The sequence below is a fragment of the Nematolebias whitei genome, chromosome 20 (assembly GCF_014905685.2).
Source record: "Nematolebias whitei isolate Nwh7 chromosome 20, NemWhi1, whole genome shotgun sequence".
NCBI classification, from domain to species: Eukaryota; Metazoa; Chordata; class Actinopteri; order Cyprinodontiformes; family Rivulidae; genus Nematolebias; species Nematolebias whitei.
Window position 1 is genome coordinate 38,466,670 of NC_056517.1, and position 23,069 is coordinate 38,489,738.

The 23,069-nt window shown below is 40.6% G+C and overlaps 1 protein-coding gene across 1 annotated transcript in view; it reads right to left on the reverse strand.

Annotated features, from left to right (window-relative positions):
• The window catches only part of mllt10 (MLLT10 histone lysine methyltransferase DOT1L cofactor), a 49,779-nt gene that overhangs the window by 16,235 nt on the left and 10,475 nt on the right, over positions 1-23,069 (reverse strand). Inside the window, exons 3-10 of the mRNA XM_037694355.1 lie at positions 20,801-20,855; positions 18,094-18,203; positions 17,904-18,007; positions 17,676-17,769; positions 6,922-7,020; positions 6,444-6,780; positions 5,542-5,757; positions 2,613-3,089 (exon numbers count right to left, since the gene is read on the reverse strand). Coding sequence (XP_037550283.1) covers positions 2,613-3,089; positions 5,542-5,757; positions 6,444-6,780; positions 6,922-7,020; positions 17,676-17,769; positions 17,904-18,007; positions 18,094-18,203; positions 20,801-20,855 — 1,492 coding nt within the window. The remainder of the gene's footprint in view (positions 1-2,612; positions 3,090-5,541; positions 5,758-6,443; positions 6,781-6,921; positions 7,021-17,675; positions 17,770-17,903; positions 18,008-18,093; positions 18,204-20,800; positions 20,856-23,069) is intronic.

Genomic DNA, 23,069 nt, shown 5'->3' on the forward strand with positions numbered 1-23,069 from the left:
CACACACACACACACACACACACACACACACACACACACACACACACCAAACCTACTGAGCTCAGCTAGCTTGTCCGTCCCATCGGTGACCCCGCTGCCATCAAACATTAACCTAGCCAAAATCTAACCCCTGCTTTTCCCCATCCACCAACACGTATCTATCAGGCCAACTATCTATCCATCAGCAGAGTGGTCTGCAGACAGCATGGGGGGGTCCCTTCCCATTACTGCCCTGCATTAACCTCTAGCTAAATATTTACAGTAAGAAGAACACACAGGCACAAACACGCCATGCAGAGCCGCACATAACCACCACGGTTCGCCCTCGTTCCCTCACCAGCTGTGGTCAGAAAGGGAACGACAGCTTTAAACAAAATAAAAATAAAAAAGTGAGTCCTGAACTCTACGATTCATTCATTCATTCAGTTCTGCAGAAAATAAGTTCAGGAAATAAACACAACTCATCTTATTTGACTCTCTAACGGTGAAAATGTTCTCGCATAAAACATCTGCATTACACAACAGATCGATAGCAACGTGCGCTCACATTTTTTATGCACGTTTTAGCACAGCTGGGGATAAATCTGGAGCTTTAATTAAGCAGAACAAAGACTCCATGTTGCATTTCACGCTACTAAATATACTCCCTAATTTAAAAGTGCTCGTTAAAATGTCGTGTAGAAGGGTAAAAAAAAAAAGTTGCTTGTTTTTGCAGAGCGATGGCTTCAATTCCAAAATGTGACTAAATGCTAAAAAGCCAAAGTGACTACAACGAGGTCAACAATGGCAGCATTTACAATGGAGAGGTCCAAATTTCTCTATGTATTTATACTCAGATTTGTTGAGCTAAGTACGCAGATAAAAGTACTTTGTTTACATTGAGTGTGTACCAGCATTTTAAAATAGAATATCAATACATCTGGAAAAACTACTGAAGTAAATCAAATAAACGGCCTCATTTGATGTAGCTCAGAATAACTTTAACTTGGAATTTAGCAGAACGTGCTTTACTTTAGTTTATTATTTTTTGAATATGTAAAATAAATAAATAAAAACAGCATGAAGCATAATGTCACAACTTTTTGTTTTACATATTCAAGGGAGTGGGAAGAAGTATAAACTTATCAAAATTACCACTCCTTAACCACTTACATCATCTTACATTTATTACATGTATAATCCAAACATATAACAACTAAACCCTCATTTAACCCATCAATATAGTATCTAAGTTAACTGCAGTAGATTAACTATTATTATTTATTTAAATTCACCCAAAAAAAAAAAACTAGCATCAACAGCAAAAACACCAACAATAATTGAGTAATAATATTATACATTATATCCAGCAATAATCGTATTTATATGATAATTTGAACAGTTTTATGTTTGGACATTGTTTAAGTTCAATATTCAAATTATTCCACAGTTTGACTCCACTTACTGATACACACAAGTTTGTTTTATTGTATTTCTTAATTTGCACATTTTAAACTGATTCTCCTCTTAACTTATAAATTTGCTCCTTAGTCTTTAACAGGTTTTGAATGTTTTCTGGTACTTGTTTATTTTTGGCTTTGTAAAGAATTACAGCCGTCTGTTCAATGAACTTTAATAATTTAGGTTTTATAAATAGTGTATTAGTGTTTTCTAAATATCCCAGCTCATGGATTATTCTTTTTGCTCTTTTTTGTAGTATTGTTAATGCCTGAGTGTAGTTTTGTAATTTAAAATATTGTGGAGGTAAAAAAAAGTTTTTGATTTAGGCATAAATTGGTATAAAACGACGGGATTACGTAGTGAAAGTAACTATTGTCAAAGAACGCTTTTATCCATAAATACATGTAAAGGTTGGACACGCAAAGAAAAAAAAGCTAATTTAAAACAAACAGAAAACAAAGGGGCTGCTGAGCAGATAAATTTATACATCAAGCAATAACATTACAGCTCCTAAGCTCATAAAAATAAATAAGCTGCTGCAGTTTCTTTTGACACAAGCAGCATGCGGATGCTTTTATTGCAACCCAAAATAAGCACCCAAGACCTCCAGCTGCACAAAACGTCAGATGGTTTGAAGAATGAGAAGAATGCGGGTCAGAGCGAGCAGCTGAAACAAAAAGGTGATGATTCTGAAAGAAGGGAGGAGGCGAGGGACGTGTGGACCGTACGCCTCCATCAGAGGAGGGGAAGCTGCAAAGCATAAAGGCGGTTGCCAAGCAACTGAACACGACGGAAAAATAATAATACAGACCTGTTCCACGTGTGTGAGCAAGACCCACATTATGATACACTCGCTCATACAAACATGGAGCCAATTACAAAAGTGAATCAAATCTTGGCCATTAGGATTAGTAATTTAACGTATTGTACAGAGGAAAACATTTTCTGATTAATTTAATGACGTTCAGAGAAGCAGCAGCTGATTTCAGTCTATTAAAACTCGGGGGCTAACCATTCAGAATTATCTAAAAAAAACATTATAAAAGATGAAATTCTTTTTCTTCTCTACCGTGAAAAATTAATCTTTTGTTAGTATTTTTTTAATTTATTCTGAGGCCTGTGAGAAGTGACGTCTCCAACTGGTGTTTGGTGTGTTTCTGGACCTTCCTCACCTGAGCCGGCCGTCGAGGAGCTGCTGTTGCTCTGCAGGCTTCCGTTCCTCAGGAGCGACGGGGACTTCTGAATGCCACCAGTGATGCCCATGACCCCCAGCCCCCTTTCCCCTCCTCCTATTCCCACTCCTAATCCGCTGCTGGAAACCAAACCTGACCGTCCTGAAAGCGTCGAGGAGGAAGTGGAGGCAGAGGAGGAAGAGGAGGTGGTGCTGGCTGTGGAGGAGGTGGGGAGCGTTAAAGATGGAGCTGCCTCGGAGGGCTTTAGTTCTGTGGTGAAACAAGGTCCGAATCTATTCCTCCAGTTGCCCTTCTTTTTTTTCTTCACACCATCTTCCGTTCCGCCGGTGGCCGCTCCGCTAACCCCCAGACCTGAGCTGGAGGGCTGAGGCCGCTTGTAGCCCGCCGACCCGGCGAGGCTCGTCGCTTCGCTCGCTGCGTGGCCGAGAGAGTTCTCGTACAGCTTTCCACCAACTCCTGTAAAGACGAACAGCGAAACTGAAGATTTGTTGTTCAGCCCTATACACGGACCGATTACTGGTTTCAAGGTAGAACAATGTGCTCAAAAGACCCGTTACTACCGTTTAAAACGCCCAAAGCCTTTATGTTCATAAAGAAAACAATAAATAGTCAGCAGGTTATACATTTTATCCGGCTGAGTCGTGGCTCGTCAACCAAAGAAGAAACGCCCGTCTCTCTTTGCACGGACTGTTTTAAAATAAACGTTCGCTACGAGAGTTATCGATTTAAACTGACTTGTTTTCTCCTTAAGGTAACTAAAAATTTACAATATATTAAATATAATTCTATACTTGTTGGGAATGTGTCTTTTAAGCAAAAACTAAACAAATTTGACCAAAAGTTATTTGAATGTTTTTCTTGAATACTTAAGAGGGATGCACATTCTTGTCAGTAAAGTTTCATAATCCTCTCAACAATGGCAGAAACAGATGTTGTGACACTCTAAGCTGTTTTTTTTTTTTTTTTTTTTGAGGAAGTGGGGTGTTTTGAAAAAGCCCCACAGACTTAAAAACACTGTTAGGAAAATATGTTGTGTCACTAACGGGTGCTGGTGTGAAATAAAAAAAAAAAAAAGGGAATTTTGTCAATTTACTCATTTTAAATGGACTTTGAATATTCTAAAATCAATGCCAATCCCTAAACTTTAATAATATAATTATAATAACCGTGTTTTCCAGCATATAAATCGCAGCTTTTTTGCACGGATTTGTCAGTCCTGTTACTTATACGCCGAAACAACTTATATACGTTATTTTTTTCCCTTTTCATAATGCAATTTTTGACTGACGCTTTAAATTTCGAAGAACTGCAACAGCCGGTCCTTCCGTGCGCGCTCGCTTCACTCGGCTGGCGCAGGAACGCTGGAGAGCTAGTGGCTCCGGCTGCAACGGATGGGTAGGGGTGTAACAATACATCAATTTACATCGATACATCGATTAAATGATTCAATTATATCGTGGCAAAACTAAAACATAAATTCATATCGTCATCTTTAAAATCCGCTTTTATTTTGAAATTCCCAAGGCACGTCTGTGTCACCATTTCCGTGCGCGGCTGCGCTCTGTGTCCGCCTCAGCAACGTGGCAGACGAGGCAGAAAACACGACGACGTTCACTCTCCTGCTGGATTTAAATCAACTCTGTGGAAATATTTTGATTCCAACAGACGAACGGCTCAACAGACAAAACTCATGTCGTGTGCAACAGGTGCCGGTGAGAGTTCAAATCCTCGGGAAACAACAAATATGACCGTTCACCTGAAGAAGAAACACGGCATTGATAGCCATGTTATGTAAGCTCAATATCTGCTTTTGTTTCTTTGTAACTGAGAGGTCATCAGGTCACTTTTAAGTTAACTGGTTTGAAAAATGCACTTAAACATGAGAAACGTGAGACTTTACTGAACAGGTCATTTATTTTTCATTAATTAAGAAAAAAATGTTTTTTTATTTAAATGTCTGGTGCCTGTAATAACAGAACTAAAATGGTTAAATCATATTTGAATTGTTTTTGTAAATTAATTTATATGTAAATGAGATGGGCGTTTGGTATCGCAATATATCGATCGCAGACTTGTGAATCGAAATCGTATCGTGACAGACTGTGTGATAGAGAAAAATCGTATCGTCATACAAACAAATCAATATAATATCGTATTGTGGTAAAGCTGGTGATTTACACCCCTAATGGATGGACCCAGGCGAAAAGAAGCCGTTTTGACCATTTATTAAGGAAAAGTTAAAACTGAGACACACCTTTGCTATAATTTTGAAGCAACAAATAATTGCTTTTAAGTGATAATCTTCTTAAATTTCAAAGAACTGCAACAGCTAGTCCTCCCGTGCGCACTCGCTTCATTCACTCAGCTGGTGCAGGTGGAGGAACTCTGGAGAGCCAGCGGCTCCAGCCGTAATTCATTCAAGCTTTATTTATACAGGTTAATCCCATTGAACCTCAGGGACTCATTTACAAGAGACCTGATGGATGCCGCTGCGCCGCCCAGGCGAAATGGAGCTGTTTTGACCATTAAATAAATGTGACGGGTCAGCGGTGACCTATAACAAATGCGACTTACATGTTTTTTTCTTCTTCATGATGCATTTTTGTCTGATGCGACTTATACTCCGGAAAATACGGTAAGCATGATGTAATATCATTTCAGCAGCAGATAGTATTTACATATTAGCTTTTAAATAAAAACAAATACAATTTTTGCTTTAATCAGCAAAACCAAGTATGTTTACTCAAGGTTATACTGGACCACGCCCGTTTAGTACTCTTATTTTTGAGTATGTTTGTTTAACAAGCATTTCCACCCAATTCATCAACCAACGATGCGATAAAATGACGAGTAAATAAAGAAAAAGGCAAATAATTGAAAGTGCAGACAACCAACAAACGTGTGGCACCTGCAGAAGCTGTCGTAGCCGACATTAGAGAACCAAAGAGAGTTGCGGTTCCCTCGGAAGCTCCCCCCTCCAAACTTGGTTTCACCAGGCAGCTGCTGAACGACGGTGGGGAGGAAAAGGAAGTTCCACCACCGGGTCGTAACGATGAATCCGAGAAGCTTAGGAAGTCTGAGGAGGAAGGGGCAGGAGTTTTGCTGGCGCTGGTCAGCAGCAGGCCTGGGAGACAGAAAAAGACAGGAAACGATGAACGAAGGAAACAAAAGGTGACGTCGGAAAGAAAGGAAGCATAAGATGGTGAAGCAGGGAAACAGACATTATTGATGTGAAACTTTCCACAACGCTCTTCAGGGAGGAACAAGAACTAAAAAAAGCAAAATACACTTTATCTCCTAAACGTTCATCTTTTCCGGATCATATAGTCCTCCCATGTATCAGAGGAAGTAATCCTCTCCGAAGGACACACACAGACAAAAAAAGGACTCAAGGTTTAAATCGCATTTATCAAAATCGTTCAATGTGAACAATGACTCCTCTTGTTTCTCAGCCCCCCCTCACATGTTCCACCTGTGTTTTACAGACAGGATCCCAGATTACAGGAATCCAGGCGCCAATTAAGATGCAGCTGCAACATCACAAGCACACACCAACTGAGCAAAACCCTGTCAATAACGTAGCGCTTATATATGCACACACACATAACGCATTAATCACCTTCTTATTGGGGTCCTAATTATGTTGATGCATTTTACAATTGTGCTGCAGCGGCAGTACTTTTTTTTGGTGGGTGGGCTAAGTAGTAAGAGCAACTGATTTGTCATTGCATTTCCATTTTTCTAACTGCGGGGATAATTCCCGCTTGTGGGAGAATTAACATACAGCACCATTTGCTGCCATTAATTCACCTTGATGGAAAGGCCCCGTGGAAACGGAGGCAGATGTAGAGGAGGTTGCCATGGTGACCACGGCAGAGGGTAGGGGTTTCCCTGAGGAGGTGAAAGACTTGCGCCCGCCCCTCTGTCCTGCCGTGTGACCGCCGCCACTGGTCTTCTTATTCTTGACCTCGGACGCTGCCTTGCCAGCGTCTGCGGCCAAGCCGTCCTTGGAGCTGCTGCCAGGGTGAGCAGATGACACTTCCTGGAAGTTGGCGTTGGTGAAACGGGCGGCGTTGTCTTCCAGTCGCTTCTGCGAGGCTGCCGGCAGAGAGGTTACACCTCCCACTGAGTTGCCGGTGTTGTAGGTCTGCAGGAAGAAGGTGAGGAAAAAAAACACACCGGTAAAAAAGAAGCTGGAAATAAAGGGAGGAAAAGTAAAAATAAAATGAAAACACAAAATCATAACCAGGTGAGAAACAGACATGAATTAGGAGAAAGGTGACCTCACCTTGTCTGGAACCAAAATGTTTGGAAGGACAAGAGAGGGTGACATGTCCATCGAGCCTTTCTTGTGCCTCGGCTTGTGTCTGTCCCGCTCCTTGTGTTTCTGAGCACAAAGACAGAAAAATACAATGAACAAATGAATGAAGCTTCTCAACACAAGAAAAACTAGTGGCTGCACTAAAAAACTATTACAGTAGTTTATCGCTGGGGATCCGTACCTGAAGACCCACGATAAGTGAAAAATCACAAAGTAAATACAAGTAGTAAGTCGTATTGATATATATATATATATATATATATATATATATATATGCCTATATATATATATATATATAGGCATTTTAAACCCTTCCCACACACTTACAATATTCTAAACAATGTTTCTAAACTCTAAAGAGATTGTCATGATTTCAGCTCCCTGCCTCCGCTGCTCTCAGCCACCTGCAAGCGTTCTTGGCCACGCCCACTTCCCCGCTCTACACAGAGAACAGCTGATCAGCTGCAGCAGGAAGTTTATCCTGCAGTGTGGGCTGCACAAAGGTGCAGGGGGTGTTAAATAATTTACTTTAAATAAAAATTTCCATGCCGATCGTGCGGCTCGTCCATCAATCAGCCAATTGTGTGTCATGTCCAATCTTATTTTGAAAAACCGCGATAGAGCGAGTCAGCGAAAAACGAACTGCGAACAAGCGAGGGACTGCTGTAAACACAAGAAGAAGAAAGGTCAAATTTATAGACATTCAGGAAGTTACCAGCCACAGGTGTATTAAATTAAAATAGACTATAAATATGGAAGAGGGGCGTGTCTGAAAGGAAGAGAAGAAGAAATGCTAAATTCTGAAAACTCCACCTAAGATTAAAGCCAGGAGAGCCATAAAAACCAAAGAGTGATGAATAAGAGATTACCAGTAAAAGGAGGATTTAGCGTTCTGCTAAATGCATCTAAGTGCCTTGTGCTGAGGAGTAAAGGGTTTCTGATTCCAGCCAATCACATCGCTCCTCTTGGACCATCGAAGCTCAATTTACACCCTCACCAACACACAGACACTGCCACCCTCCTCTCGCACCTGAGGTGGGGACTGGGCGCCAGCACATTTACACCTCGCGTGCACGCCCGGCACTCTGACACCTCTTCCACATATGCATATATGCAGACAGGTGCACAAAGTCCTCACATGCACACACGCATGTGCGTAGTTGTGCACAATTTAGGAAATAAGCAGTAAAAATATGCGCAGATCCCGAGAAGCAAAAAGGGACTCGACATGTGATGATCAGCGATAAGACTCATTCGAAGCACCAGATACGCCCCGCCCCCGTTCTTTGGGGGGTTTGGTAAGACTTCTTGCACGGGGAGCTCGTGACCGTTTAGCCAGACTTCCTCTGTGCACGGCGGTTAACAGATATCACCGGCCAAATCAGAAGATAGCAGCTTCGTTGTGTTCCCTCTGCACACTGGCTTCCCCTGTGCTCCAGGGCAGGAGTCATGTCTGCATGTGTAATCAGATTACAAGAAAAACTTTAAATACACTTTAAATTTGTCGTCTCGTTTCTTGACAACGTTGTTCCTTTTATTGTGTGTTTAAACCAACATTTAACATGTAAATTTAAATCCAGTCTGTGTTAGACCACTGTTTTGTAACCATTAGCTGTTTTTTATTGTTTGAAGAGGCCTGAAAATAAACTGATATAAAGGATTTAAATCCATCTAGACTTATTTTCCATCCTCAAGTTGTTGCTGTCAACAATTTTCTGTTTGTCATAAAAATCTCTCAAAACCAATTATATGGATTTTAATAAAGTTTTCATAGCGTCATCACCTACAGCTGATTAACTGTGGGATTCAATCCAATTCAAGATGGCCGATCACAGCTTATCAACACAAAATGTCTTTAACCCAGTCAAATTTATAGACACTGAGATAAAACTTGGTGTGGTAGTAGTTGAGAGTCATCTCCAACACAAAATCTTAGGAATAACTCAAGATCATATTGCACAAGAATGCAAACGACAAATTATGAGTTTTGATCATAACGGCTGTAATTTGGTTCCTTTTGATCACAAGATGATTTTAGTTTAAAACGTTAAAAACGGTGGGTGGTGATCCTTTAAAGGGATGCGCGATATTATCGGCATAGTATCGGTATCGGCTGATATTTTCCATCAAAATAACTCACCGATATAAAAGACTGTTTTTGAATGACGACCCAGTGATAAGGATGTCTGCAGCGCCAGCACAACGTGATGACGTCACGCGCGCCCACCTGATCTGATCACGACGGGGAGGAAGAAGTCAAAATGTCGGCGTGTGGAAGGTTTTTTTTGTTGTTGTTGTTGAGGATGTCTGAGTCCGAAGATTTATGGACTACGTTGAGCCCACATCGTCCCCAATCAGAGATATTTTTCCGACGTAGCCTTAACAGAGTTACAAGCCGCCATTTAGAAAGTCGTTAAGAAGCTAACAGCCGATAGCACTTGGGTGAGCTTTACCACAGATATTTGGACGTCGTGTTAGCCCCGTTAGCATGATTAGTCTTACGGCACAATGGATAGACTAAAACTTTGAAGTTAAAAAATCTGTCCTTCATGCACAGGAGTGCAGAGGATCCACACTGCAGCTACAGGAACCTGGAACAAACCTCCACAAGTGAGACAGCATCGCAGGTGACTAATGCTAATAAATAACACTTAACACTTTTCATTTAATATAAGTTAAAGTACTATGCAGATCATATAGCTTTTATACGTCACCAGCTCTTACAGCTGTTGCACAATTTTTGTAGCAATAAGCCTAAATGAGATGCTATGTTCTGACAAAGGAAAGTATATCAAATATCAGCCTAAAATCCAATATAGTGCATCCCTAATCCTTTAAGAACGGATTATATTTTAAAGTGTTAAAGAAACAGACAATTATCAAGTGTTGTATCAGAACCAGAGCGACTACCACAGTTGTTTAAAAAAATGACTGAATGCAGATTAAACACGTTTCACTCAAAGATGAAAGCAGATTTTTGACTAATGTAAAAGACTCAACTAAACGTTTAAAGTTACGACGTCACTGAGGCTGGCAGAAAAACTTGTACAGTACAATATCCACACGCATTGAAACTTCACGAGTTAACAAAAATGTTCCAGACCTATTCATATGCAAGTCTTTTTAAATAGTTTTTGCTTCACTGTGATTATTTTCTTGCCTCAAATCAAAGCTTTTATGTAATTAATTATGAACAAAACCTGAATGGTGTTTTTATAAAACAAGAAACAGAAGCGACTGAAAGAAGCCTCCAACAGTTTCCTTTTTATAAATGAGCTACACGTTGCTTTTAGTTAACTAATTGATGGAACAACTAGAACGCCTTCAAAGACTTCGGTTTACGTAAACGTAGTTTTGACAAAGACGGCAGAACTTCAAGTCTCCACTGAAACAAAAAGGTGTAGAGATAAGAGAGGTGGAGAATGAGACAGACCTGAAGTCTTCGGGGTTTCTCTTGTTGTTTTTCATTAACATTCCTGAGGAAGGTGTTGATGGACAGAAGCTGAGCTGACAGGGTCGGGTGACACACACACACACAGGGAGCACCCACAGCACTGGGCGTGGGAAACATAACACACACACAATGTCATTCTGACACAGCCTTATCAATCAGGTCAATTGATTATCCAGGCGGGGACAAAGCCTTTCAGCGCACTCTCTCCTCTTTTTGTCCGTCGCTGCTGATCGCCGGCCGGATCATTTGACTTGTCTGAGGAGCTTTTGAGAGCGTGTGGGGTAAATGTGAGCCGCTCCTGACAAAAAACTATTAACGTTTTAACTCTTGAATGCAGATCGCTAACTTCAGTGGGAGGGAACCCACTTTTTGTTCAAAATGGCTCTTTGCACATATTTAACTGAAATTAATTTCTTTGCAAACTTGAGCATTTTAAATTCTGCATATTTAAACAAACTGCCACCCAAAGTTATGGCTGCTTCCTAATAAATTAATAAACAACAAACGATATATGCTCAAACGATGAAATGAGTTTATTGTTTTTCTTGTTTTGTCCACATTGTAATATTTTAAATAAGCAAAGGTGGCAAAGCATTTAAGAACATTTGCTTTATTTACTAATCATTCATTTGAAAGATTTTTTTAAGACAAACTATATTAAAAATTAAAAGACACTGCTCAATTAATAAATGTTTAATCACTTTAAATCTTTTCAGATAATTATGCAAACTTGTTGCAATTCTGAAAAGATTGTCTAATGGACTTGGTTTTAGTAGAAACGACATAATGCAGGATTTGAGTCAATCACAAACATTTGGGCACGTACTGGAAGAAAGTGGATGGGGAAAAATAGTATTGATGGTAAAACTGGTTCGTTCCTTCAAACAAATGTACCTACGCATGTGGTGGACAACTCAGAGGAACAAGAGAAGTCTATGTTGGATCCATAACAGCCAAAAATAAACAAATCCATAAATTTATGTACAAAATGATGGTATTTATTGTACAAACATATATAAATGTCTATGTTATTTAATAAAAATGATGATGGAAAGACTTGAAGCCGCTTGCACTGTTTGTTAAATGGTTTAAAATTCACATCTATGTCCTCGGGAGGATGAGGGGGCACAGAGAGAACGAGAAAGAGGGGAAGATGGGTAGAAAGAGAGGAACAGGAAGGAAGAAAGTAATCCGCCCTGGCCTGGCAGGAATTCCCCAGTGCAGTTTCCTGCAGGATTTCTGACCATGCATTGTGTATGCATGCATGTGCGTGCGTGCGTGTGTGCGTGCGTGTGGAGGGGGGTGTTTCCTGCGGGCCTTTTCAAGCAGCCGGTGTGGGGGATCTCTAAGCCCCTGCTGTAGGTTGACTGCAGGCTCTTACACGAGGTGGGCATACATCTGAACCTCCAAACCACATAACAAACACATGTGCGCACACACACACACACACACACACTCGCACGCACGCACGCACGCACACACATCTAATCCTACTGATCTCTGACCCAAGAATGGGGATAGATTGAGTCTGTGCATGTGTTCAAGCAGGAGGAGGGGGATTCTCCGGCGCTGCTCAAACACTCGAGCAGTAATTGAACAAAAATATAAAAACTGTTCTTAATCCTAATTCCGCTAACAAGAAAAAAAACACAGGTAAAAATCTATGGTTTCATTTAATTGAAAAAATAATAATCCAAACAACTGGAATAAAAAAAAAAATTAAAAAAAAAAAGAGTTCCAAACATAAAAACTATTGTCCACACAACAAATAAAATATATTTTAACTGTGACATCTTTATAAACACTGTTTTACAAAGATAAAATTATACTTTTAAGGATAACAGTTGGTTTATGGGTCTAGTTTGTCCAGACCAGACCTCAAAGCAGGTGACTAGAGATTTTCTGTTAATTTTTCTGACTAATAACTTGTAAACTGTGACTTTTGAGATGGAATTATATGCACAATTACCAAAGAGCTCAGCTTTTTTGATTGTAAAAAAATGTTTCTATCTTCCTGCTATAACCGCAATAAATAAATAAAATAAAAATCAAATGTCATATTTTACATAAAACTAATTTGCTCTTGTCTGTCTCATTGTGAACTGTGTACAGTAGTCCCTCGTTTATCACGGGGGAGCCGTACACTGAAGACCCGTGATAAGTAAAAAACGTGAAGTAGGAATATTTAGTACAAGTAGTAAGTAGTAGTTTATTTTAGTATTCATATAAATATATATATATTAAGGCATTTTAAACACTTCCCACACTCTTGCAATATTCTAAATGTTTCTAAACGCTCGAAAAGAGACAGAATGTCATGATTTCAGCTCCTGCCTCCGCTGCTCTTAGTCACCTGCAAGAGTTCTTGGCCACGCCCACTTCTCTGATCTGCACAGAGAACAGCTGATCAGCTGCAGCAGGAAGTTTATCCTGCAGTGTGGGCCAAATAATTAAAAATATATATTTTAAATAAAAATTACATGCCGATCGTGCGGCTCATCCATCAATCAGCCAATTGTGTGTCAGGTCCAATTTTATTTTGAAAAACCGTGATAGAGCAAGTCCGCGAAAAATGAACCGCGAAGTAGCGAGGGACTACTGTAATGGTAGCTGTGCAAAAGATCTTGGCAGGTAGACCACAGAGAGGAGCTGGGTTGTTGTCCCTCAGTACAGATTGATGGTTTGATTGTCACCTTTACTGCAGCTTCACTGGACAAATCAAGAAGACCTTGGATGCAATATGTTCTGACACAAACGCTCGTACACATAAAAGAGCTTTAGGTGCTCAGGTTTGTGAGGGATTTGACCTTGCTCGCATTATTAGACATCCTTTATAGCAATCCTATGTTGAAAAAGCTGACAGCAACACCAAGAAACATCAATCTGATTGATCACTTTTTGGATCCTTTACACCCAGTGGTTACAACCCAAAAGACAAGGGGGGCCGGGGGGGGGGGGGGGTAATTTCAAAGTGCTGACCAAAAAGTATCTGTTAACTAGTTTGGTGAAAACAAACATGATGGTAAACAAAAACGGCATTGTAAAAAGATTTTGGGTCATCCAAACACTCAACCTACCATTTAAACCCTCATACAAACGTAGAAACAGGAATAAATAAGTTTGTGCTCTTCTTGATGCAAATAAAAAAATAAAATAATTTAACACCCCTTGTGAATTCAAATTTCTCAAATTGAAAAAGGCCCGATGTATTACGTCACAACAATGTACCAAGCATTAATCACTGGCTGCAGACTAGCTGGTAGTTCAGAGTCCAACCAGAAAACACCAGCTGGTGTGTCAATAAATCAGATATTGAGTTCTTTAAGCTCACGAGCTTCTATGACAGGAAGAAATCTAAGTTTTATTACAGTCAAGTAACAGAACAAAATTACAAATATACATAGAATGCTCTGTGGGAAAGATTATAAAATAAACTATGTTCCTGAATCCAACAAGATTGAGTCAAGTCCTCTGGACGGATTCTTCTTGTTGAAACATTTCGTCTTTTATCCAAAAGACTTCTTCAGTCTGAAGAGCTGCAACAAACTCAGTCTTATAAATAGCACCTTCTCAGAGTGGATCAACCAGTTTGCTGGTGACAGCCAAAACTAGTTGTTCACTTGTAAAAGGAGGACCATCAGCCTAATGAGCTGGCTCCTGAGATTGTTGTCCGCTCTGTGGTACAGAGTCCTGATGACTCTTAACTTGTGCTCCAGTGGGTGATGGGAGTCAAACCACTCAGGAGCCAGGCAGAAGACAGGCTCTGGATCAATGTGGATATTCTAACTGGGCCTTTCTGAAAGAATAAACTCAAACAGGACTCCAGTCAGCCATCAGGTGAAAAGGAGGAACCCAGACCCAGACCAGTGGTCATTCCATATGTTGAGGGAGTATCAGAGAAACTGAGACGTTTATTTTCTAAACATAACGTCCCAGTGGCTTTTAAACCCCAAAATACATTAAAGACTGGTTCATCCCAAAGATCCAGTCCCCCGGCACAAACAGAGTAATGTTGTGTATGTTGTTCAGTGTCAGGAGGGTGATCAGTCTTACATCGGGGAAACTAAACAGCCACTGGCCAAAATGATGGACCAGCACAGAAGAGCAACAACATCAGGCCAGGACTCTGCGGTCTACACTCATCTCCAGGGCAGAGGTCACTCTTTCAGGGATGAAGATGTTCACATCCTTGATGGAGAGGAACGATGGTTTGAGAGAGTAAAGGAGGCCATCTTTGTGAAAAGAACCATCATTAAACAGGGGTGGAGGCCTCCGTCTTCCAACTGTCCCCCTCTTACAATGCTGTTATTGCTAGTATCACTCAACCCTCTGTGAATAGTAAACAGCCACTAACAATTGGTTGTTAGGCTGATGGTCCTCCCTTTGCATGTGAACAGCTAGTTTTGGCTGTCACCAGCAAACTGGTTGAACCAGTATGAGAAGGAGCTGCTTATAAGATAAGATGACATAAGCCAGACCTCTACTGATCCCACAGGAAATTGTTGAAAGACTGAGGCTGAGACATCTGGATAAAATACAAAGAAGAATCCATCCAGAGGACTTGATTCAACCTTGTTAGAATTATCTACCTGGATTATTGAGCATGCATCGGGACATTTGTTCCTAAATGAAATATAAACGTCTTAAATGGCTCCGGTTGTTACATTTTAAAAGCTCTTCTTATTTATGCGAGCCTCCACGATTATCGATTAAGTGTTTTATTGCACATGTGCCCATCGCTCCACGGTGTGATCATGTAACAGTGCGTATCTCATGGCAGAGAGGGTAGGATCAGAGGGCTGTCTTACTTTCTTGTTCTGCTCTGGGGATCTATCCGTACAATGAGAGGAAGAGTCACTTAAGCTTTGAGACCTACTACCACGGCCCCTGCTCCTTTGCTAAAAAGTAAAGAGCTACTCCAAGTTTTTGGAAGGAAATCCAAAGGTAGAAGACTAAATGTTAACTGAAACAGCTGTTCAAAGCCAGTTCATTTATAAAAGTTATACAACAAAGACTTCCAATCAGCCAATACAAAGCTCCCAACAAACAACCAGACCTTTGCAGTCCACCAATAAAAGAAATGGTGCATCCATAGAGGCATTTACTAGACTGAAGTAGAAACAAAAGAAATACATATTTTACAAACAAATGTCTGGCTAAAATTAAATACATTTTAGTTGGGACTAAAGAAGGATCAACTTAAATTAGGAAATAGGTTTTACAACCCAAATCCTGTCAAGCCCATCCAGAGTTCTTTTTTAAAACCCATTCAGTCTGCAGTGCAGCTTTCCCCATCATTAATCCTCTCACGTACGTTCTCGTTATTCAGACAGTTGCACCATAATGACATTACACCCCAGCATCGAAAGCAATTTATACACGATCAATGTAATCAATGTAACAGCTTGAGTCCTTCCATCAGCGTTTGTTAAAAATGAAAAATGTGACGATGTTTGTGTTTACAGGGACAGCATGAAGCTAGTCCTGTATGACTTCCAACCATTGTACCACAAACTGTCAAATGTTTGTGGTAGACGTTTACTGGACGGTCTCCCATAGCAGAAATGTCCTACAAGTTGTCGAGTGACGAGAGCTCAACAGGTGATCTCTTTAGCAGGGTGGAGCGGTTTAAGAAAAAAAAAAACAGTGAAATGCAGCAAAGGCAGAGAGCAGCAGCCATGTTGGATCATGTAGGACAGCAGTTGATCTGTCAAAGTTTTGATCTTAGGACGAGAATCAAATGTTGGATGGCAACTCGACAAACACTTTTTACCATCGTCAGAAAGGAGCATCCACACCACAGCCAGGAGAGGCTTAAGACTGAAACAGACCACTTCACACACGTTTGATTGCAGGGGTTCCCAACCCTGGTCCTTGAGGAACACCATCCTGCATGTTTTAGCCGTTTCTCTGCTCCGACACACATGATTTTAATTAATGGGTAATTAGCAGTCTTCTGCAGAACACGAGAAAGTAATTAAATCACTGAATCAGTGTGTTGGAGCAGGAAACAACTAAAGCATGCAGGATGGTGTTCCTCAAGGATCAGGGTTGGGAACCACTGGATTTAAGGCAAATACTTTTTTTTGCCAAACAAATGAAGCACATTTTAAAATAAGTAACGTTTCTCCATCTACTGTGTACAAATTGCACACAGCTTTACTCAAAGACTCCAAAAAAAGAGAAGTTAAATGTCTCATACTATCAGCGTATTACAGATACATAGTAGTTGTGGCGTCTTCACAAAAAAACAAAATTGGGGGGGGGGGGGGGGGGGTGAATACCTGAAAACTGAGCAGAACCATGGGCTTTGTGAGCCGTTCCAGCTCTGCTCTTTAAAGAAAATTACTGACATCAACTCTGCAACTGCTGTTTTTCTGCTAATATGTTTGTTCATTCATCTTTTTTGGACTAAATTAGGACGATCTGAAAAAAGGTAGCCATTTTACTTTTACCCCATCAAAATTTGGGAATAATTATACTACATTTTTATTTTATATTGATTAAATATAACAATGTGGGAAAACAAAACAAAGTCATGTTCATATGTGTAAAATAGATGAGTCATCATAAAGAAAGCATCTTTTTGGTGTTGGTGTAAACTAAACAGAATCCAGCACTTGGTAACTTGATCCAAAACGAAGGGACGAGTAACAACGGCACGGACAATAATTAAAATTAAGAGCTGAGACGAGAGCAGAGATGAAAGCAGGTACAAGTTGAACAGAATAAAAATATAAGAGCGGTAAAAGCGTAGACACAAGAGACTAAGTTGACAGAAGGAGAAACAGAAAAATGTGATAATTAAGAAAACAAAATGGTGTTAAGAGGAAGGACATGAAAGAGTTCATGGGTGAAAGAACAAGAAAAGAGAGGACGTGATAAGTCGCTTATGATGCGGCAATGAAGCGCACAAAATAAAATGTATTTCACATCGAATTTAAACAATGTGTTATATTCATCTGTTCGGAACAAAAACACAATAAAATCATTCATATTCAAACACACCTGCCTGCCGGACACACATGCAATTACATGCAACAAACCCTGAAGCATTCACGGCTCTTAATACAATGTGTAATTAAATTTATTATCAAGAAAGAAGAGGGGAAAATCCCATTTATCCACACGTGTGGAGACAGGTTAAGGCAGCAAATGTAGTTTTCAAGAAAAATTTCACATCTGGTGTGGAGCAGAGTTTGGGTTAGTGTTATAAATACAATAATTACAATATAACAAAAAAAAAAAACCTCATAGGGACACTTACCAGTTTGCTGTGATGGTATTTGCAATATCCACAGTATTTGACATTATCTGCATCTGATCCTTGTTCTTCACACAACAGTCCTGCAAACTGGGCACTGACGAAAAAATGAATGTAAGAAAAAAATAATTTGTGTATGTTATTAAAAACGGCACTAGGTACAAAACGAACAATAAAACGGAGATTAGTTTGTTAAAACTCCAGTTGGATGTAGAATCTGGCCTGTCTCACCACGTGACGTGGAAGGCCTGTCGGCAGCCATGTTTGTTGCACGTCATACAGGCCCCGGTGGCTGCTTTACTCTCTCTGCCCTGCTCTTCACAGATGTAACACGTCTACACGCACAAATCAAAGACAAGATGAAGTCCACCTCCTGAATTTGTGTTTTGTGACAAACATGTGCAAAGATGCACTTTGTTACCTTGTTGTAGCGCTCGTGCGGCACCGACTGGAGTACTATGGGCTCCATAGTCGACACGTTAGCAAACTCCACCTCAGGTATGTAAAGCGCACAAACCACGTGGGCCCAGCCTGTTAAGTCATAAAACAAGGCTATAAGCCTCTGCGAGAATATGTCTACACAATCTGAACATAGAAGCATTAACTGTCTGGTTCTTATTTATACAAAACTAGAAAAACAGTGCACGGTTTATGGGCAGGCTGTGATAAAACGTATATGTAACAGGTTAATAATCTGCAGTTATACCATGAAACATGCAACCACAGGGAGGAACTTAAGAGTTTACCGTCTTGTCTGAAGACAAGTTGACATATTGAGCTGTAAACTGGACTGCAACCCTCATCTTTAAAGGCAACCTATTTTATCACCAGAGATATGCAAATGTATGGAACCTGTAGAGCTGAGCAGGCATTCACCTGCGGGTTTTCAACCAGTAACTCAACAGCCAAGATACTGATGGATAAACCCTTAAACTAGAGGCTCGATGTGGTGAATGAACCAAAAACATCACAATCTCTCCCTCCATCCATCCATCACCTTTACCAGTTACTTCCTTTTCAGGTCGTGGGGTTCACTGGTGCCCGTATCCAGCAGTCAGTGTGCGAGGCGGGGGGACACCTGGACAGGTCTCCAGTCCATCACAGGGACACATAAGAGACAAACATTCACTCTCTCACTCACAACTAGGGATAATTTAGAGTTACCAATCAGCCGAACAGGCATGTTTTTAGTCTGTGGACTAAAAATGCACAGAGAGAACATGTAAACTCCACCCAGAAAAGATTTGATCCGACAACCTTCTCACTGAGAGGCAACAGCTCTACCAAATGAGCCACCATGCCACCCACGATGGCTGTATACTTTCTATTAAATGCATTAATTGTATTATTTTAAATATGTTGCATGTCTGAGCAATTAAAAAAATCTTTTGGAAAAAGCCGTAAAGAACAGAGTCTTAAAACTCTTCCAAACTAGATTTTCTTTTTTCCGTATTTGGAAAATGGTTACACCAAATCCCAGACTTTTTAAGAGTGCGCAGGAACCCTGACAAAAAGCTCAAGAGTTTTAACTCGTACGCTCTTTGATGTGGACGGAACAAAGAAATTAAAATGGTCAGCGACGGCCCTTCTCCAGCTATAATTGTTCATAATTTCCATGCTTCAAACAACAGAAAAGTCTGAGTGCTCCATTTACTTACTTTTAAGCTCTTAGTGCGTTTTAGAGAAGATAAAATAATGGCTTTAAAACACATCAAACACAAATTATAAACCATCTTTGGTCCAAACAAAAAGGTCCGTGTCAAGCATACATCTTTCTCCTGGCCCCTTTGCTAAACATTACGTTTACGTGTCGAAACACGTGAACGTCAGAATGCAGAATCTCACATGCTTTAATTTGTAAATTGGAAGTGTGTGTACCTAAGCATCTGTTTATTGAGCCACAACACACACACACAGCTGCCTGTCAGCAAAGACAAACTGGGGGCAGTAGAGTGACAGCAGGGCACGGCGGAGGGGCAGCAAAATTGACGATAGGTTGAGGAGGAGCTGGAGGAGGTGAACTGCAGGTCAGATGGAGGTGGGAGTCTCCGACCACATTGGAGGTGTCTGTTTTTCCCCCCCACAGCTGAAACAAACACTGGCCTAAACTTACAGTTGAACCCATGACCTGCCTTTGACCTGGTGAGTGGGACCGGAGGGGGCGGGACAGAAGGGTGGAGCGGATGTGAAATGTGGGCACGTTGTTGTTTCGAAGGATCTGGAGGAGCCCATTAAACCAGGACCATAAAGAGTCGCAGGGTTTTACTCGCTAGCCTGAAAGTTCAAATTTATAGTCAAGAAAACCCCATAAGGGCATTCGTTTTATTTACTGAATGGATCAATATCTGCACAGTCACTATTCTTTAGAGTTACAGGTTATAGTAATGTGCTGCACAACATGACTCAGCTGTTTAAAAAAAAACTGAACATTCATGTTCAATAAAAAACAATTAATTTCCAGCACATACTAAATAATGGTTGTATAAAGATAAACTGCCACATTAAAAAAAAACAATAAGTTTGACACAAAACTAGGTACAACAATGACGCTGTTTTGTTTTTTTTTTACTTTAAATTCTGTCAACTTTGCCCACCTGAAACAACAAGAACAACAAAGATCAACAAGTGACAGGGAGCTGACGAGAGCTGAAGAAGATGGTGAGAAAAACGCAAGGAAGAAGCAAAGCGACAGAGAGGGGTCATGGGAAGGGTAAAATAAAAGAGAAAGTAGTAAAACGGTGTGTGTTAGTGTTGTCCTGATGCCTCCCTGCAGGCCTGGACACAATCCCACAGCTGTGCCTCTCCCTCTCCGACTCACACACACACTTACATGCACACAGAATATTTACAGTCTCCACCAAGATGACCTCCCAATGAACCCCGCAAGGAGACTCCTCACAGGCCACGCACTACACCCGTCCCGCCCCCTCATAAACCCACACACACACTCGCACGCTCTCATAAAACGTGGACAGGCGAGGACGGTGCGGAGCGGCAGCACGCACAACAAACGGCTACATAACTCTCCCAGCACGCTCACGGCCCTTCAACTTGCTGGTGACGTGCAATTAAAGACGGCAAACAAGAGGCGAGGCGCAGATGCGAGTGGGTGCGTGAGGCTCCGTTACCTCCGTTGTCCGTCCTCTTGAGGGCTCCATCTTTGTGGGGACAGAGCTCACATCTCTGTTGGTTACAAAAAGGAGGAAAGGGAAAAATCAGATCAGGAACAAGTGAAACTTTTTGTGTGACGGCGTGAGACGAGACGGACACAGTGAGGAACACAACCAGCAGCGGTTTGGGAACACACCCTCATTATCTGCCACCGAACGGCGTCAACCCTCATTTTAGCAGCTCTCCTGATGACTCAGCGAATTCTCAACTCGAGCAAGTCGGACCTCTAAATGCTACGCACCTGAAACAGGATTTTACAAAGAGCAGTCTGAGTGGTTTCCAAGTTCTGGTTAAGATGCTTCTAAGTTTCAAATATTTTTGCGTTGCATTAGGAATAAACGGGCAGCTTTGGTATAATCTGCTCAACATTACGCAATCTAAATATTTCTCTTTTGGGCACTCATTTATTTAGGAGTTCAGCTTATTTAGAAGATTATGGAACACCAAAATGCTCAAAATTAAATAAATAAATAAAGCATTATGAAACAAGTATCTATGGTCATTATTATGAAAATGTTTAACTTTTATTCTTTATTTCATAATTGTGTTTTCCATCATGGCTTATTTATTTCATAATGACGTCAGCAGAATGACTTCAGCTGTCAGTCAAGAGGATTACGTTCTCGTTAAATACGAAAGAAATACAACAGCGAGTCCTCCCGTGCACGCTCCTGTGGCACTGATCAATTTTTGTCACGACACCCGTGTCTTCTGAGAACGTCATCCTCTCAATTTGATCTGCTAAAGTGAACGGAGTTAAACAAAGTTCATGCAACTCTGCATCCTTCATGACTGTTGACCTAGCAAGTCGCTACTAGCTGCTACGCTAGCTGTAGCAGTTGGCAACAGGAAAACTAATGGATGTGAAGGATCAGCCAGTGGGCGTGAAGGTCCAACCCACTGACGTCGATTGACCGCTGAAGTCATTCTGCTGAAAAACGTCATTATGAAATAAAAGAATAAAAATGAAAAGTTTTCTTATTTCATAACGCTTAATTTATTTATTTAATTTTGAACATTTTGGTGTTCCATAGAAGATGACTGTTAATACTTAGTTTCGCCCTCCATCCAGAAGGCTTCATCAGTCTGAGGAAACGCCAAACAAAACTTTTTCGTCAGACTGATGAAGCCTTCTGGATGGAGGGTGAAACGTCTCGGCACAAAAAAAGAAACCGTCCAGATGACCTGACAGAACAATGTTGGATATTGAATACACTGATGCAGGTATTTTTATTTTATTTTACACCATTGCCTATTTAAACTGACATTACTGTAGGCAAACAGCACAATTAATACAAATTTCAAAATTGGAAATGTTGCCAGTGGAGATACTTTGAATTTAAGAAAAGATACTGTATGAATTAATGTTGTTTTTCTTAGTGGAAGCAAGTGACGAGCAACAGTGGAAATGTCCCACAGTTGTCGTGATGTTTACAGAATTATCTGTTTATGACAGAATTGCAACAAAGTCTTGTCTGTTGTGATTTGCAAAGATTTTAAAATGAAGCTGCGCCGTTTAACCACAGTTGTGTTGTCCTTTCTTGACAACTTTTATAATTTTCAAAAATATTAAACTTTATAATTACTCTCACCACAGAATTAAATGGAGATCTCCTCTTCTTTCAGAATCCTTTTAAATCTGCGTCAGCACGCCGTTTCTTTGCTACTTTAGCTTTGACAAGCCAACTGCAACCTATAACTTTCAGTTAAAGTTTTGCTGCTCTAAGTTGTTATTTTTACCATTTTGTTAGCCTATTGGTACATTAAGCTTTTTGCTAGCATGTTACTACTTTCGTTTTTTTTAACTAGCATTTTGATACATTTAGCTTTTAGATAGTTTTTGGCTACTTTAATGTAGGATTTTGATACTTTTAGCTCCAACTCAGTTTCAGCTTCTTGAGCAATTTCAGCAGTCGGCATTCACACAGCGTTCTGAGAAAACATGCAACTTTATGCAAGTTCACTCAATGTGGTGAATGGGGATGGAGCCGATCTGATCCGGTATCGGTACCAGGTTTCAATACCAACATAATTCCCAGGCGGGAAATTTGCGATCCATGAGCCATGTCTGGGCTTTAATGTTGTCTGCTTAAGTGAAACCACAGGTGATTCCCTGCCAGCTGTTCTGCCAGCTGGCTGCAAAATGTGGAATGGATTTCCTGAACAGAGGCGTGTCTCATGAGACACCGAGACATGAGGCATGCCTCTGTTCAGGAAATCCATTCC